The following is a 17,193-nucleotide window of genomic DNA, read 5'->3' as shown; positions in this document are numbered from 1 at the left end:
CTTTTTTTTTTTTTTTTTTTTTTTGGGGACAAACCTTGATTTTGAATGCTTAGATATGAGTTCTGAGAGCATTTGCACCGAAAAAGTACATCAACTCTTTACATAAAAATATATACGAATTGATTTTGATTTTAAACTCATGCTAATTAAAATTTAATTGCTTTCGTGTCATGATTAATCTCTGTAGATGTTAAATGAACCTAGAAAAAAAAACTGATCCTCAGTACTTTCCTTAGTTACGGCCTCACAGCAGAAATGGTCAAATTATAAATAGGTACTGCTATCCACACACCTCTCCCAATTTTCACGCATTTGATAGAATGAATTAAAGATCTATGGCCAAAATTAACAAAGGTGTATGGAAGGTAAAAATACGTGTGAATAGCACTTTCTTACAAATAATTACAATTATCACAATCATAGAATCTGCATCATTTAACCTCTCTATATAAAAAAAAAAAAAAAAAAAAAAAGCTAGGTTTTACGTCTTAAGCCGGACCAAGACCAAATGTTAAGATGTATCCCAAACAATAACTTCCTTGCTTTGCTCCTCGTCAAAGGATGCCTCTTACGGTTTGAAAATATCACCATAATAAAAGCTACTGCTGACAGTTACCATTGATCCCATTTATTTATGAAGTCATCCCACATTTCTGTGGCAATTGACTCTCTCACTGATAAAGCAACATGTTCTTGTATCGAAGTAAGTAACTCTGTGTCAAGATTTTCATCGAGATCAGGCAATTCATCCATTGTTGTCCCTTCCGCACTCGAAAACAGCCAATCCTTTTTTGACATACGCCGGATGTAATTGTGTAGAACACACGCAGCTATAACTATATCCCTTTGAATATGAAATGCGTATTGAGGAGCAAGTTTGAGTATCGGAAACCTAGTCTTCAACAAATAAAAAGATCTCTGGATGACATTCCTAAGAGATGAGTGCCTGTGATTAAATAGCTCCCTTGCATTTCTAGGTAATTGATTTGCACCTCTATATTCATTAGCATGATACCTGACGCCTTGAAATGGGGCAATAAAGCCTTTCATATTTGCATATCCTGTGTCGACAAGGTAATATTTTCCTGCAAGATAAAATCATTGATAAAAGTAAGTTGTAGATGGCATTACAAAGTGCAATGTCATGATAAAGAAATAATGCTTACAGGAAGCATGTTACAGATAATATATCGAAGGCACACCTTCGGGAATACGAGGGAAATTCTGATGCGGATCATCAAGGACTGCCTTCAACACACGGGCTCCTGCAGCTGAGCCTTCCCAGCCAGGATAAATGAATATAAACTGAAGGTCAAACGTGCAAGCTGCCAACACATTTTGTGAAAGAACACCTTTCTTATTTCGAAACCGGGATTGATCTTTGGCTGGGACATGGGCTGGAATGTGCATTCCACCAATGACTCCAAGACAATCCTAAGAATAGACAGATAATTTTGTTGCTATAAGATACAAATCCTAAAGTAGATAGTAACTAAAAGTAAATGGCAAAATAAATAAATAAATAAAGTGAGAAAAGTATGTAACTTGACTAAAACCTGGAAATATGGATAAAATCTAATGCTTCCACGGATTTCTGAAGGTCTGGTGGGGGTTGGTGTTTGTAGAAATTCGCGTGACAGTGACTTGACTGCCTTCAACACATTATTGAAATGACGGCTGATGGTTTCACCTGAATGATGAAATCGCTCTTGGATAACTCTGTTGCGTTCATTATGGCCAATAATATTCAAAAAGATTCCCAGCTGCTCCTCTATCATAACACCAGCAGTATCACGTAGCATTCCTCTTTGCCGGAGAATGTCACATAACTTGTGAAACACATGTTTATCCATCCGAAACATTTCCTGGAACACATCATCATGACCAATCAGGACTTCGGTCATAAATCCACATGCTTTACTAGGTGACAGACCACGACAAGGTTGCCTGGTAATACTGTTATAATAATAGTAACCAGCAGCTGCTGCAGTTAGTTCCATCTCTTCCAATTCTAAGTCAAAATCATCCATGACAGCTGATGTATCTGCAAAATTAAAATTAAGATACTACACAAGACAATCACTTGAGCGGCGTGGCCAGCCTTCAAACAAAAACAATAAACCATCAAATGGAAACTAATTCCTCTAATTTCATAAAAATATAAAATAGAAATCCACTAAATACCCTCTAATGTCAATCCAAAAAATGACACAGCCGTAAAACAGAATGTCATACTAGTTACAATATCAACGGTTCGGAGTGAACTTGATACAACCCATAAGAATCTTTGACACTTCAACTACACATAAAATAAAAAGAAGGAATTCGATAATACTGCTCATCTATTCAATTAGAGGAAGCACTAAACTTGCGTTGCAACCACGGTAGTCGTTTCTCACTTCTAAGAGATATGAAAGTTTCTCTTGCATTGGAGTTCTCGAATAAATCCAATGCACAAAAGTAGATCTGCTGATCGATGCCTGACATGTCATCCAATACCTTTATGCATTTGCTTATAGAAAACCGTTCCTCGCTCTTCAATATTGCTGCTGCCCTCATTTTTGAAGCAGCAGCTATTTCGAGCATAGCATCCACTATAGCATCACCTGTAGCCTTGCGACTTCTCTTTCGACGACCTGAACTTGATGGTATCCCAGAATGATTCTTGTTTCCATCTTGCATGTTTGCATCGTCTCCAGAGCCAGAAGCATCCTCATCCACAAAATTCATTTGTGCACTAGGACCAATAGAGATGCTTCAACACTCAATTATATTCACAACTGAGAAGTTCTGATTTGAACTTTATTGTGTATTGTTTCCAGAATGACCAAAAACTCAAAAAGCCCAAAATCATTCCAATTCTACACTAAAAGAATATAACTTGTTTAGATATTAAAGCAGCAACCACATACAGATTTGATACACAGCCGTATACAGAGTAGGAAATGGATTGAAGTTCCACCCATCATCAACTTCTTCACAAAGCACAGTATAACATATCACTTTGATGAAGGATGAAACCATGAATCATTGATAGGCGAAACAACAACATATCTCAAACACCAACCGAAGACCAACCTTCAACTGAGTACTAACAACCAGATACACAGAATTTCAAGTCAAATCTTTCTTTTTGGACAATGGACAGCCAGGGTACCCTATATACAATACTGAATTCTTTTTTCTTTCAATCTTCTTCCACATTCATACCAATTTACACTTGTGGACCCACTCGGAAGGAATGACTTCAAAGTTCAAATATAGGGATTCAGTTAATAATAAAGGAGATGCAGATTTAATCGATTCCTGGTATATAGTTACATCAAATCCATTTGAAATGTATTCTATCCATAATCCTTTCTTTAATATTACTACATCCTATTGACACCTAGTCTTCACAAGTTTCATTCGTATTTTTCCCATAAGACTGAACTTCCAAATAATGGTATCTTGCAAACACAAACAGAGCTCATGTAAGAGCACTTTGCAAAGTAACAGTTTGACATTCATTGTTATATAAGTTATATTTTTAGGTAAGCTAGGGAGACTAAATTTGTAGACTAAATTTTGTAAACTAAATGACATGGAAGTTGATAAGTGGATTGTTACACAAGTGTTGATTAACGTGCTTATTTCTTATTAGTGACACATCGTTTAGTTTGCAAATTTAGTCCACAAATTTAGTTTCTCTAGCATTACCCTATATTTTTAGGTTCAAATTGTATTATCACGAAACAACATCGAATAGAACTGTGATTCTATATTTACCGCTCTCACATTTTAAATTTAATTTAGCAGAAATTAAAATCTTACTCATTCACACAATGCCCATTTATTCTATCTTCCATCTAGAATGTGAGCTAGTTAGTAATTTTTCACACCACCAGTTAATACACTCTCCAACAACACACGAAGAATCAGCATGACATGTGGTTTTTGAGGTAAAAGTGTTCCAAGATTGAATGTTTAATGCAACAGAAAGTTGAACGAACAATAACACAAGGTAAACCTTTTACTCCATGAGTATGTCCTATGCGAAGAATTCAAAGTTAGCAAAATCATTACCATGTTATGGGTTGTTTAGTGCCCCAAATTACATTGATTACTCTTAAAATTGATTTTGCTTTCTCAGTCACTGTGTTGTGTAAAATCATTAACATTACTGCAAAGTTGAATATTTATGTTTTTCCCTATCCGATTTAAGATTTATATAGCATGTTGGATGACCTGGTAAAGATACAATTACAAACATGTAAGTTAGGTTAACATTCCTAACACAGTGCTGCACATGATATGAATATGATTCATTAATTCTCAAATACATTAAGTCATTAACAGCTAAGTGAAGAGAGATTAAAATATAATCACACCAAAAGAGGGTATTTACCACATACAGTCCATTGCATCAACTCAAATCGCACAAAAGGTTCATATATACACACAACGATTTCAAATTCAAAAATCTTAACGAAATTCACACGAAAAATAAAAAATAAAAAGCCTTAACGATATAGCTGTTGGAAAAGCAAATCAATTTTTTCTTTTAAAATCTTACCCATAAAACCAAGGGCTGTGAAATTATTATCCTCTGGAGCCTGGAGCAGGGAGGAAAATCCGTCTGGTGACTGAGAGAGGTAGTACAGAATTTATGTATCACCAGCGCAACGAGGAAGATGAAAAAGCAAGGGAGGCTTCGATGCCAAAATTAATAGTAAGAAAAGCTTGAAAAAACAGTTATGGCCCTTCGGGTAACCGAAGCGTTTACCTGGGTCTGAAAAGCTGCACGTCTGTTGGTGAAGAAGGCTGGAGTTACTAGGCTGTGTTTTAGGATGGACATGGGCCCATCACGGCCCAATACGAAGGAAATGAGAAAAAGATTTTTTTTATTTATGTTTGTGGTTTTAAGAATCGGATCGAACAGTATATTCGATCCATAGTTTAAGCGATAAATACTGAACTGGATCGTGCCCGATTCGTATCAAATGCGAATTCTTCATGTAACGTTGGTGAGTGTAATAATTCTGATTCTTTGGTTCGATTCATGATTTCAGACTAGTTTCTCTCTTTTCTCAATAGCTACATATTAAAAACAGAGAGGTGTATTGTCTGCCCTCTTATTTTCATACTCTCTTCATGCTCTATGTGTAAGCTATGTCAACATTTTATATTAATTTTTTATAGAAATAATAAAACAAAAAGTAATAGGACTATAAATTGTTGACGTAACTTAACCGTAATCACACAAACAGGAGGGCTTGGGAGAGTATGGAAATGAGAGGGCAGACAATCCACCTCCTAAAAACATACATGATCTACCATTAATGCAATTTTTTGTATCCTTACAACTTTCAATAAAAATAACCAAGTCAAAAATAATTTTTGAAACCACACATCTATCAAGCAATAACCTCGATTTAATCATACTAAACACTCATTGAGGTTTATTGAGTTTTCACAAAACTCCTTCACGTTTGAAACATTACACAAACCACCTATCAAGTTTCAATTTACTTTCGTATAATCCGTTCAGTCAAAATTTGGCTTATAAATTTACTAATTTACCTTTATCAATTACTTGAAACTAATATAGTAAAATTTTATGATTATATGAACATTAAAATTCATTAAACGCTTTTAAAAAAAAAAAAGATTTCAAACTACATTATTACTAGCACATTGTGAATCTAAGTCAACCCTTCTCCATAGTGTAGACAATATTGTTTGTTGAAAAAAAAAATTACTTAAAAAAAAAAAAAGGCGATTTCATCTTCTTCTTCTTCTTCTTCTTTTTTTTTTATTTATTTTTTATTTTTAAATTTTTTTTTTTAAGTATAGTACTTACAAATCTACTAAACATCATGTTAATTTTATATATATATATATATATATATATATATATATATATATTAAAAGTAATCAAATGTCCAACATAACATGCATAGATAATATTACATATTCACAAAAATTTAAGAGGTGTGATATCCACACACCCAATTTTACTTCTCACACACCTTTTTAATTTTCGATCGTTGGATCGGATGAATTGAAGAAGATTAACGAATAGAAATTATTACGGGCCATGTGAGAAGTAAAATGGAGTGTGTGGATAGCACATCCCAAATTTAATTGTCTGCGATGAGTTTTTATGTTTTAAAATCATTGTATTATATTTATAACTTGGAGAAATTAGGTTCTCATCCTTCCTTTTGCTACTCCATTGATTAAAATCCTACTCCTTTTCAATTTTTGATCAAGGTCATTGGGTATTCATAACATCATTAATTATTTCAATAATAAATTTTTTTTTATTTCTAAATATATTCATTTAATGTTAAAAATGTTACAATTAGTATATTTATATTTATGACTAAATTTTTTATCATATATTTTTAGTTTTAGTGTGACAGCCCGTCCTAGATTATTCGTACCGTAGGTGTGAAATGACAGTTTTGCCCCTAGTGGTTTGTTTCATCGTGTGGTTGTTTTGGGAATTTGGTTGGCTGCATCTAGACCACACACACCCACACTCTCATTCTCATCTTCTGCCCTGTCTCGTGTCTCTCTCTCCTTCTTCTTCTTCTTCTTCTTCTTCTTCGTACGGACCAAGACCAAAACCTGTGAAAACGTTACGGATCGAAGTAGAAAACCATACCTTTGTGTTCGTGAGGTTCATACGAGTTCAACCATAACAATTTCAGGTAAGGAAACCTTTGTTTTCACATCGAACCCGAGATGTTCAATTCGGAGTATTGTTCATGCACACGTAAAATCGTGTGTTTTTGGGAATTTCAGGTTTAGAGGAAGCTTGGTGAGGTCCTTAGAAAGCTCGGGGTGGTTCGTTTGAAGGTTTTGGACGTCGGGATCATGAGTTACAGGTTTGGCCGGAGTATCGTGGGTTTTTCCGGCGAGATTCCGTTGGTTTTAGGGCTCCAAAGTGGTAAGGTTTTGTTCTTTTTGTTGTAAGCTTCATTTTGGTACCAATTTTGTGGAATTTGGTTGAAAAACGAGTGAGAAACAAAGATTAGAAAATTTTCCAGTTTTCTGGCGACGGCGACGGTGCCGGAGGTTGGCCGGAGAAGACGACGGAATATTCCGTCAGTTTGGACAGAATATTCCTAACAGCGTTAGGTTAACTTTAACGGAATCTGTTAGTTTTAACGGAATATTCCTTACGGCGTTAACTAACGCCGTCAGTGTGCCAGCGCGTGTGGCCGTGCCTTGGCCGGCGTGTGAAACGTCGAAAAATTATTTTAAAAATATGGGGATGTTCGTGAGGTTGAGTATATCACGTTGGTGTATTCATACATCCCATTTGAGCATTGTACGAGAAGTTATTACCTGGTTTTGGTTATGTGCTTTAAATTAACGTTTTTATAGTTGTTTCGCATATAGGTGAGACCTATCCCAAAGACGAGCGCAGTCACTCGAGGCAAGAGGGTTACGACCATTCTACATACCAGTGAGTGGGCTTTTGGTTTTCCGTATATACCTATATACTTGTGGATTTTCCTAGAAAATGAAATGAAATGTTTATATGTTTTACATGCCATGCTTTGCGTTTGCCTATTTAATTATGCATTAGTAGTTGGATATATGTATGTTTGGTGCTACGGACGTACAGGTAAGTGCCAGGTAAGTTATGATTTATGTTTGTGATTAATAGTAAGGTGAGATACATAGAGAGCTCATAACCTGCACCCTCGGTGTTAGTGCTTCCGCCCAGAGTAGGGCACAGTCCTTCACGTGATGTTCACTTCCCGCACCACACGCTCATCTTAGATCCAAGTTAGGTGCACAGTCATGTCGTATAGACCACCATAAGTGGTTCCGACTCGTAGGTGACCCGCTATTATTCGCCCAATCTTCACGTGATCGTAGCACTTGAGCGTATTTATTTACACCCAATCCTGTTATACAGACCACTTTAGGTGGTTCCGACTTGTGTGCAGGTATAGTTAGTAAGTTGGGGATTTGAGCTCTAGTTTCAACTGTACAGGTCACGTTAGGTGACTCCAGCTGACAGATTACATTGCATTGATTGACATTACCTGGGTTACTTACATTTTATGCAGAGGCATTCGACATGGCATATTTCTGAGCATGTTTTCTATATATGTGTATATTCTATTTTCTGGGAAACTATACATGTTTTACAGCAAGGGGTTAGAACTTTTGTTAATGAAATGATTTTGAAAAGCTTTGTTTTTGCCCACTCACACTTTCTGTTTTGCGCCCCTCCAGGTTCTAGTTGGACAGCTCTTTTGGTGGCTCACGAGGAATTTTCGGCATATCTGACAGATTATCACCAGTGTAGGACCACCTCTGGGTGTGTTTTAATTAGTGTTTGTTCCTCTGGACTGCACTAGGTTTTCTGTACTCTGAATATTGTTTTTCACACTTAGCTTGCACATGTATGTTATCTACTCTGTGTGTAGCTTGGTTTTTATTGTTCGTACTTTATTATTATTCTGAGTTTCCGCACTGTGCACATGGTTACGTCTCTCTCACGTAACTGCCAGCACGCTCTGATTTCGGTCGGGGTATGTCAGTTTGGTATCAGAGCATAGGTTTGGCAGTCCTGTATTTTTGTGAGTGTTCTAATTGTTTTGCAGTCTTCTATCAGAACTATGCCTCCTTGTAGGGAACCACGTCACTCTCCTGAGCCTAATTTCCTCGATGTAGCTCAATTGGGGGAAGCTATCGCTACCAATATTCAGTCGGCGCTCCGCCATCCCCAAATGACTCATTTGGAGACTATGTACAATCTGAAGCTGGATAAGTTCCAGGGCCACGAGGGTTTTGAGGGAGCTGAGCGGTGGCTGGAACATATTGAAAAGACCTTTTGTGTATTGCATAATCAGGGGAATCTCCCTGTTGAAAAGTGGGTTGAGACGACATCTTGGTTCTTGGGTCAGGAATCTGCATCCTGGTGGGAGCAGGAGATTCATCGTTTATCCCCGAAGGAAAGGACTAACTAGGAGGTGTTTAGGCAATTGTTTCGAAAAAAATTTGTGCCTCCTGAGTAGATTGATTGCAAAAAGCAGGAATTCACCGAGTTGAGGCAAGGGAAGTTGACGGTGAATGAGTATTATCGGAGGTTTACTGATTATCCCGTTATTATCCGGAGGTTGCTGCCAATCCGAGGGAGATGCTTCGTCGTTTCCGTTTGGGTACTAAGAAAAAGTGGCGTTTTATGACGACCACTACCCCTTGCGACTCCTACCATGAGTTCTATGAGATTCTATTGAGGATTGAGGATTCCGAGAACATGCCCAGCGAGAGTGAGGAGGAAGAAAAAGATGGCAACCAGAGGAAAGATGACAATGGCAAAGGTCAGGCATCTCTCGGACCTCGCAAAACCCAGAGTTTTAAGCGAGGTGGGACTAGCTCTAGTTCTTCCAGCGGTGGTTTTAGTGCCACTGGTCAGGGTCGTGGTGGTAGATTTGCTGGGGGTACTAGAGGCCAGAGGCAAGGTGATGCTGGTAGAGGAAGGGCTCCGGTTTGCCGCATGTGTAATAATCGGCATTTTGGAGAGTGCAGGAGAGGTAACGGTGGTTGTTTCACTTGTGGGCAGATGAGACATCGAGCTGCAAATTGTCCCCAGGGTCAGCAGAGGCCCCAGCAGTCTTTCTTGCCACTACATGTGCCGATCCAGCAGGTCTCTGACCCTGGTAGTTATGGTCAGATGCGTCGTGGTGGTGCCTATTATTATTAGGGTGATGTCGTTCCTTATGCCCTAAGACAATATCCGTATCCCCATAATCCGTATTCTCAGAGTAGGTACCCTCAATTTTCTAGTGGCTATATGCCGTATCCTCCAGTTCCAGCGGGTGGATCTCAGTGGTACCAAGGAGGACAGCCTCAGCAGGGGGAGATTGCTGCTAGTAGTGCAAGATCTTCAAGACAGTCTAGTCAGCCTAGTCAGGGGCGTAGTGTGCAGAGTCGTGATGGTCAGACTAGTAGAGGTCGTGGTGGACGGCAGCAGACCCAGTGACGTATTTACAATATCTCTCTGCAGGATGCTCAGAATAATCCAGACTTAATCATGGATACGTTAAATATCCTTGGTTATTTTGCTAGAGTATTGATTGGCTGTGGTGCTATACATTATGTTATTTCTCATACATTTTCTCAAGTGACGCAACCTCTCCCTACACCTCTAGGGTATGATTTAGAGTTTGCTATGCCTAGAGGGGAGAGATGTATTGTTGATTGTGTGTATCCAGGATGTCTAGTGATGGTGGAGGATGTAGTTATGCCAACTGACCTTATTCCGTTAGATATTGTTGATTTTGATGTGATTTTGGCACGGATTGGTTGCATTTCAATCGTGCCAATATTGATTGTTATGGGAAAATAGTTACCTTCCATCGTCCTGGATTACCTGTGGTTACTTTTATGGGTGAGCAGAGTGGGGTGAGACATGGCGTTATTTCTGCTGTGCAAGCAAAAAAGTTGTTATCAAAGGGTTGCCAGAGATACTTAGCTCATGTGGTGTTGAATGATATGCTCCTAGTAGTGTGGAGGATATAAGGGTAGTCAGGCATTTTCTTGATGTTTTCCCTGACGATTTACCTGGGTTACCGCCAGACTGAGATGTGGAGTTCACCATTGATTTGCTTCCAGGTACTAATCCTATATCCTTGACTCCTTATCGTATGACTCATGTTGAGTTGAGGGAATTGAAAGTCCAGTTGCAGGAATTAGTGGATAAAGGTTTTATTCAGCCTAGTACATCACCTTGGGGAGCTCCAGTGTTGTTTGTGAGGAAAAAAGACGGAACTTTGAGGCTATGCATTGATTACCGGCAATTGAATCGGGTAACGATTAAAAACCGTTATCCATTGCCGCGTATAAATGATTTGTTTGATCAACTTCGAGGTGCTTGTGTATTTTTCAAGATTGACTTGAGGTCTGGTTATTATCAGTTGAAGATCAGTAGGGAGTATGTCTCTAAGACGGCTTTCAGGACTCGTTATGGTCATTACGAGTTTCTGGTAATGTCATTTGGATTGACGAATGCACCAGCAGCTTTTATGGATTTGATGAACCGAGTATTCTAGCTGTATTTGGATAGGTTTGTCATCGTCTTCATTGACGACATTCTGGTGTACTCTAAGTCTAAATCTAAGCATGTTCGACATCTTACTTTGGTGTTGAAAAGACTGAGGGAACACCAACTGTATGTAAGTTTAGCAAATGTCAATTTTGGTTAGATCAAGTGGCATTTTTGGGACACGTCATTTCTGCTCAAGGTATTTTGATGGATCCTCAAAAGGTAGCAGCAGTGGATAAGTGGGAACAACCACGAACCATCACTGAGGTGAGGAGTTTCCTTGGTTTAGCAGGGTATTACCGACGGTATGTAAAGGATTTTTCTGTGATTGCTTTACCACTGACGAGGTTAACGAGGAATGATGTTAAATTTGAGTGGGATGATAATTGTGAGTAAAGTTTTCAGCAGTTGAAGTATTATCTCACTCATGCACCTGTTTTGGCACTTCCAGACGATAGTGGTAATTTCGATGTCTATAAAATGGTCTGGGATGTGTGTTGATGCAGCATGGTAGGGTGATTGCTTATGCTTCACAACAATTAAAGCCTCATGAGTTGAATTACCCTACGCATGATTTGGAGTTAGCGGCCATTATCTTTGTGTTGAAGATGTGGAGACATTATCTTTATGGAGAAAAATGTAAGATTTTTACGGATCAAAAGAGTCTTCAATATCTTTTCACGCAAAGGGATCTTAATCTTTGTCAGCGGAGGTGGTTGGAACTGCTTAGTGATTATGACTGCATGATTGATTATCACCATGGTCGTGCGAATGTGGTAGCTGATGCACTTAGCAGGAAGTCTCGGGAACGTATCAATGCATTGTACGCTAGTCGTGTTCCTCTTCTGGCAGACTTGAGATCAACTAGAGTAAGGTTAGAGGTAGAAGATCAGGAAGTAGCCTTACTTGCTAATATTCAAGTTAGACCGATTTTAATTGATCGTGTGCTTGAAGCCCAGATGGTTGATGAAGAAACTTAAGAAATTATTCAAGCAAGGAATCAGGGGAAAAGGAAGGACCTCAGAGTTCGTGAATCGGATGGCATGCTTATGCAGGAGAGTAGGATGTTTGTGCCTAATAATTTGGATTTAAAGAAACCAATTCTTGATGAAGCACATATATCAGCTTATGCTATGCATCCAGGAGCTATTAAAATGTATCATACCATTCGACCATTTTATTATTGGTCGGGGTATGAAGAGAGAGATAGCTGAGTATGTGAGTAGGTGTGTTGTATGCCAACAAGTTAAAGCTGAAAGGAAGAAGCCGTTTGGGTTGTTGCAGCCACTTCCCATTCCATAGTGGAAATGGGAAAACATTACTATGGATTTTGTGTACAAGCTTCCGCGTACACATAATGGTTTTGACGGCATTTGGGTGATTGTTGATCGGCTTACTAAGTCAGCACATTTTATTCCAGTGAGGGAAAAGTATTCTTTGGGCCGATTAGCTGAGTTGTTCATATCGAAGATTGTGAAGTACCATGGTGTTCCAGTAAGTATTGTCTCTGATCGTGACCCAAGATTTACTTCTAAATTTTGGATGGCTTTTCAGGAAGCTTTGGGTACGAGATTACTTTATAGTATGACATATCATCCTCAGACAGACGGACAGTCAGAGAGGACCATTCAGACGTTAAAGGATATGTTGAGATCTTCGGTGTTGCAGTTTGGCGATGCTTGGCACAAGCGGTTGGATTTAATGGAATTTGCCTACAACAACAGCTTTCATTCGAGTATTGGCATGTCACCATTTGAGGCACTATATGGTAAATCTTGTCGTACACCCATATGTTGGTGTGAGGTCGGAGAAAGAGTTTTGGTGGGCCCCGAGATTGTTGAGGAGACTACTCAAAATGTTCAGGTAATTAAGTCTAACCTGAAGGCGGCCCAGGATCGATAAAAGAGCTTAGCGGACCGGCATGCTACTGACAGAGTGTATGAAGTGGGTGGTTGGGTGTTTCTGAAGCTTTCACTGTGGAGAGGTGTTGTACGGTTTGGAAAGAAAGGTAAGCTGAGTCCCAAGTATATCGAACCGTATATGATCACTGAGCTAGTTGGTGAAATGGCTTATAGGCTTGAGTTGCCTTCTGAGCTGGCTAAAGTGCATAATGTTTTTCATGTGTCCATGCTTCGTCATTACGTTGCGAATCTGTCACATGTGATACCTCCTCAACCATTGGAAATTAATCCGGATTTGACTTATGATGAGGAACCAGTAATGATTCTGGATTGGAAGGAAAAGGTTCTGAGGAACAAGACTGTGAATTTAGTGAAAGTTTTGTGGATGAATCATTCAGCGGATGAGGCTACTTGGGAGACAGAAGATCGGATGAGAGATTTGTATCCTCGGTTGTTCTTTGATCGCTAGTGGTTGGTGTGAGTGGTTACTATGAATTTCGGGACGAAATTTTTTTAAAGTGGGTAGGTTGTGACAGCCCATCTCGGATTATTCGTACCGTAGGTGTGAAATGACAATTTTGCCCCTAATGGGTTGTTTTGGGGATTTGGTTGGCTGCATCTGGACCACACACACCCACACTCTCATTCTCATCTTCTGCCCTGTCCCATGTCTCTCTCTCCCTCTTCTTCTTCTTCATACGGACCAGGACCAAAACCTATGAAAACGTTACAGATCAAAGTAGAAAACCATACCTTTGTGTTCGTGAGGTTCATACGAGTTCAACCATACCAATTTCAGGTAAGGAAACCCTTGTTTTCACGTTGAACCCGAGATGTTCAATTCGGAGTATTGTTCATACACACGTAAAATCGTGTGTTTTTTGGAATTTCAGGTTTAGAGGAAGCTTGGTGAGGTCATTAGGAAGCTCGGGGTGGTTCGTTTGAAGGTTTTGGACATAGAGATCGTGACTTGCAGGTTTGGCCGGAGTATCGTGGATTTTTCTAGTGAGATTTCGTTGGTTTTAGGGCTCCAAAGTGGTAAGGTTTTGTTCTTTTTGTTGTAAGCTTCATTTTGGTACCAATTTCGTGGAATTTGGTTGAAAAACAAGTGAGAAACAAAGATTAGAAATTTTCCGTCAGAGGTTGGCCGGAGAAGACGACGGAATATTCTGTCAGTTTGGACGGAATATTCCTAACGGCGTTAAGTTAACTTTAACGGAATCTGTTAGTTTTAACGGAATATTCCTGACGGCGTTAACTGACGCCGTCAGTGTGCCAGGCACGCGCCTACGTGTGGGCGGCGTGTGTGGCCGTGCCTTGGCCGGCGCGTGGGGGCGAGTGAGACGTTGAAAAATTATTTTAAAAATATAGGGATGTTCGTGAAGTTGAGTATATCACATTGGTAAAACCCAAGGCATGGGGAAAACCCATAGACTAAGGAGAAAAGTGAGAAGTATGCATAATATCTAAAACAAACGTCAAACAGGAAAAAGGTAGTGAACTCAACGGAGTATGATTATCCTAAGATGGGTGCCTCGTTAGGTAGCAAAAACCTAGTGGAAAAAAATGCTTCTAATCGTAGGAAAAAGAGTATATTAAGATCAAGCGAGTATGCTTCTGGATACTCCCCTTGAATTAGACATAACTTTTAAATAAGAGAACTACAAGCGATTCAACTCAGATAATTTACGCGTACCAATTCCTTGGACGAGCTTCTGAAAAGTAGACTTGGCAATGACTTGGTGAACAGATCGGCCAGGTTGTCATGGGAACGGATTTGCTTGACTTCAATATTATAATGCTATTGTTGCTGGTGAGAGTAAAAGAACTTCGGCGTCATGTGCTTGGTGTTGTCTCCTTTGATGTATCCCCTCTTTAACTGCTCGATACATGTTCCATTGTCTTCAAAATCGTTGTAGGAAGGTCAACGACGGAAATAAGACCATTAGTGCTTCGAATATGTTCCATAACTACTCTCAGCCAAAAGCACTCACGCAATGCTTCATGCAAGGCGAGAATCTCAACATGGTTCGAATAAATCGCAACTAGTGTTTGCTTGGTAGACCTCTAAGATATAGCGGTGTATCTAACGGTAAAGACATAACCTGTTTGAGAACGTGCCCTATGTGGGTCAGACAGATATCCAGCATCTGCATAACCAACAAGGCAAGAATCATTTCATAACTAGTGTTTGTTTCGTAGACCTCTAAGATATAGTGGTGTCTCCATCAGTAAAGACATAACCCGTTTGAGAACATGCCTTATGTGGGTCAGACAGATATCCAGCATCTGCGTAACCAACAAGGCAAGAATCATTTCGAGAACCGAAAATGGTGGCAATACTCGAAGATTCGCGGGTACAGAATAAGCCCAAATCTGTTGTACCCTTGACGTAGCGGAAAATGTCTTTAACACCATTCCAACGCCTATGTGTGGGCGCATTGCTGTGTCTTGGCAAAAGATTAACAACAAAGGAGATGATGGGTCTAGTGCATTGAGCCAAGTACAATAAAGCCCCAATTGCACTTAGGTAAGGAACTTCAGGTTCTAAAATCTCTTCCTCATCCTTCTTTGGACGAAAGGGATCTCGTTTAGCATCTAGAGTCTAAACGACCATAGGTGTACTCGAAAGCTTCGCTTTATCCTCATTAAAACGTCGCAACATCTTTTAGGCGGAGTTCGATTGATGTACTAGGATTCCATCTAAACAATGCTTAATCTCTAGGTGAGGCAATATCGAGTTTTTCCAACATCTTTCATCTCAAATTTCGATTTCAAGTGCGTAGCAATTTCCTTAAGCTTTACGGGAGTTCCGATGAGGTTATGTTATCGACATAAACTGCAACAATTGCAAATCTGGAATGTGACTTCTTTATGAACACGCCTGGGCATAATTCGTTGTTCACGTAACCCTGACTTGTCAAATATTCACTCAGACGGTTCTACCACATCCTTCCGGATTGTTTCAATCCGTAGAGTAACCTCATCAGCCTAATTGAGAAAATGTTCCATGATCTAGAACTATTTGAACCAGTCAATGGAAGTCGTTGGAATTTCATGTATATTTTCGTATCTAGATCCCTAAAGAGATACGCAGTTACCACGTCCATAAGCTGCATATTCAGTTTTTCAGAAACTATCAAACTAATTAGGTAGCAGAACATTATAACGTCCATTACAAGGGAATACGTCTCCTCGTAGTCAATCCCAGGATGCTGAGAGAAGCCTTGTGCTACGAAGTGTGCTTTGTATTTCACTATTTCATTCTTCTTGTTATGTTTCCTCACGAAAATCCACTTATAGCCAACGGGCTTCACATGTAGAAGGGTAGAAGCCACGGGCCCAAACACCTTATGTTTTGTAAGCGAATCGAGTTCGACCTAGATTACTTGTTTTCAGTTTGACCAATCTGTTCTACGTCAGCATTCATCGATGAAACGTCATTCAATGTCATCGCTAAGCATGATGTCAGTAGCTACTGAGTACGCAAATGCATTGTCAACAATTATCTCATTCCGATTCCAAACCTCATCCAATACTGTGTAATGGATCGAAATCTCATGATTCTCGGAAGACCGATATATCTCATCTAAGACATCGTCGTAATCTAGAATAACCTCATGCGTTGGAACATATGAGTGAGCTATGTTCAGATTCAAACTAGGGTTACTAGTTGGTGTCAATTTCCTCTTCCGGGTTGTGAATCCTTTGAACCAAAATGTCTGCCATGCTTCAGGGTTGGAGCAGATGATTGGCTAGCCGCCAATATATCGAGCCGTGTGAAAGGTGAGGCTTCCCCACCTTCGAGGATGGTCTGGCCTTCCTAAGCGGGATGGTGACGTACGTAGGGTACATTTATCCTTGCAGGTGCATTTACAGTGGATATATGTGATCTTATCACCTTTGCTAGATCGATAAAAGCATTTGACATGCTTTGAGCAATGCTCTGAAGATCTATAATTCTGCGCACCTCAGTTTCAGACTGAGCAGTACGGGACGGGGATCTAAATAAGACATAGTAGGAGTATACCATGACAATTCGCGGCGTTCTCTAAGAATGTTAGCATGCTTATCTCCCCCTAACGATAGGAAGATTGTCTCATCAAAATGACAATTCACAAAATGTGTTGTAAAGAGATCTCCTGTCAAGGGGTTCTAAATAGCGAACAATTGATGGCGAATCATAACCGACATAGATTTCCATTTTTCTCTGAAGACCCATTTTGGTACGTAGTG

General features: G+C 39.5%; 1 protein-coding gene across 2 annotated transcripts; it reads right to left on the bottom strand.

Moving 5' to 3' along the window:
- Positions 1-136: 136 nt before the first annotated feature.
- On the bottom strand, positions 137-4,801 carry LOC137746312 (uncharacterized). Of its 2 annotated transcripts, XM_068486388.1 has the most exons (5): positions 4,556-4,801; positions 1,557-2,044; positions 1,203-1,434; positions 1,016-1,085; positions 137-931 (listed from the first exon to the last, which is right to left on the bottom strand). In XM_068486388.1, the coding sequence occupies exons 1-5, from the start codon at positions 4,557-4,559 to the stop codon at positions 613-615; spliced, it is 1,113 nt and encodes a 370-aa protein (XP_068342489.1). In that variant the 5' UTR covers positions 4,560-4,801; the 3' UTR covers positions 137-612. The 2 variants fall into 2 exon arrangements, with proteins under 2 accessions (XP_068342489.1, XP_068342488.1); XM_068486387.1 differs by having other exon boundaries at positions 143-1,085; positions 4,556-4,800.
- Between the last annotated feature and the right edge of the window lie 12,392 nt (positions 4,802-17,193).

The sequence above is a fragment of the Pyrus communis genome, chromosome 9, assembly GCF_963583255.1.
Source record: "Pyrus communis chromosome 9, drPyrComm1.1, whole genome shotgun sequence".
Taxonomy (NCBI): Eukaryota; Viridiplantae; Streptophyta; class Magnoliopsida; order Rosales; family Rosaceae; genus Pyrus; species Pyrus communis.
This window is presented reverse-complemented; position numbering and strand designations above follow the sequence as displayed.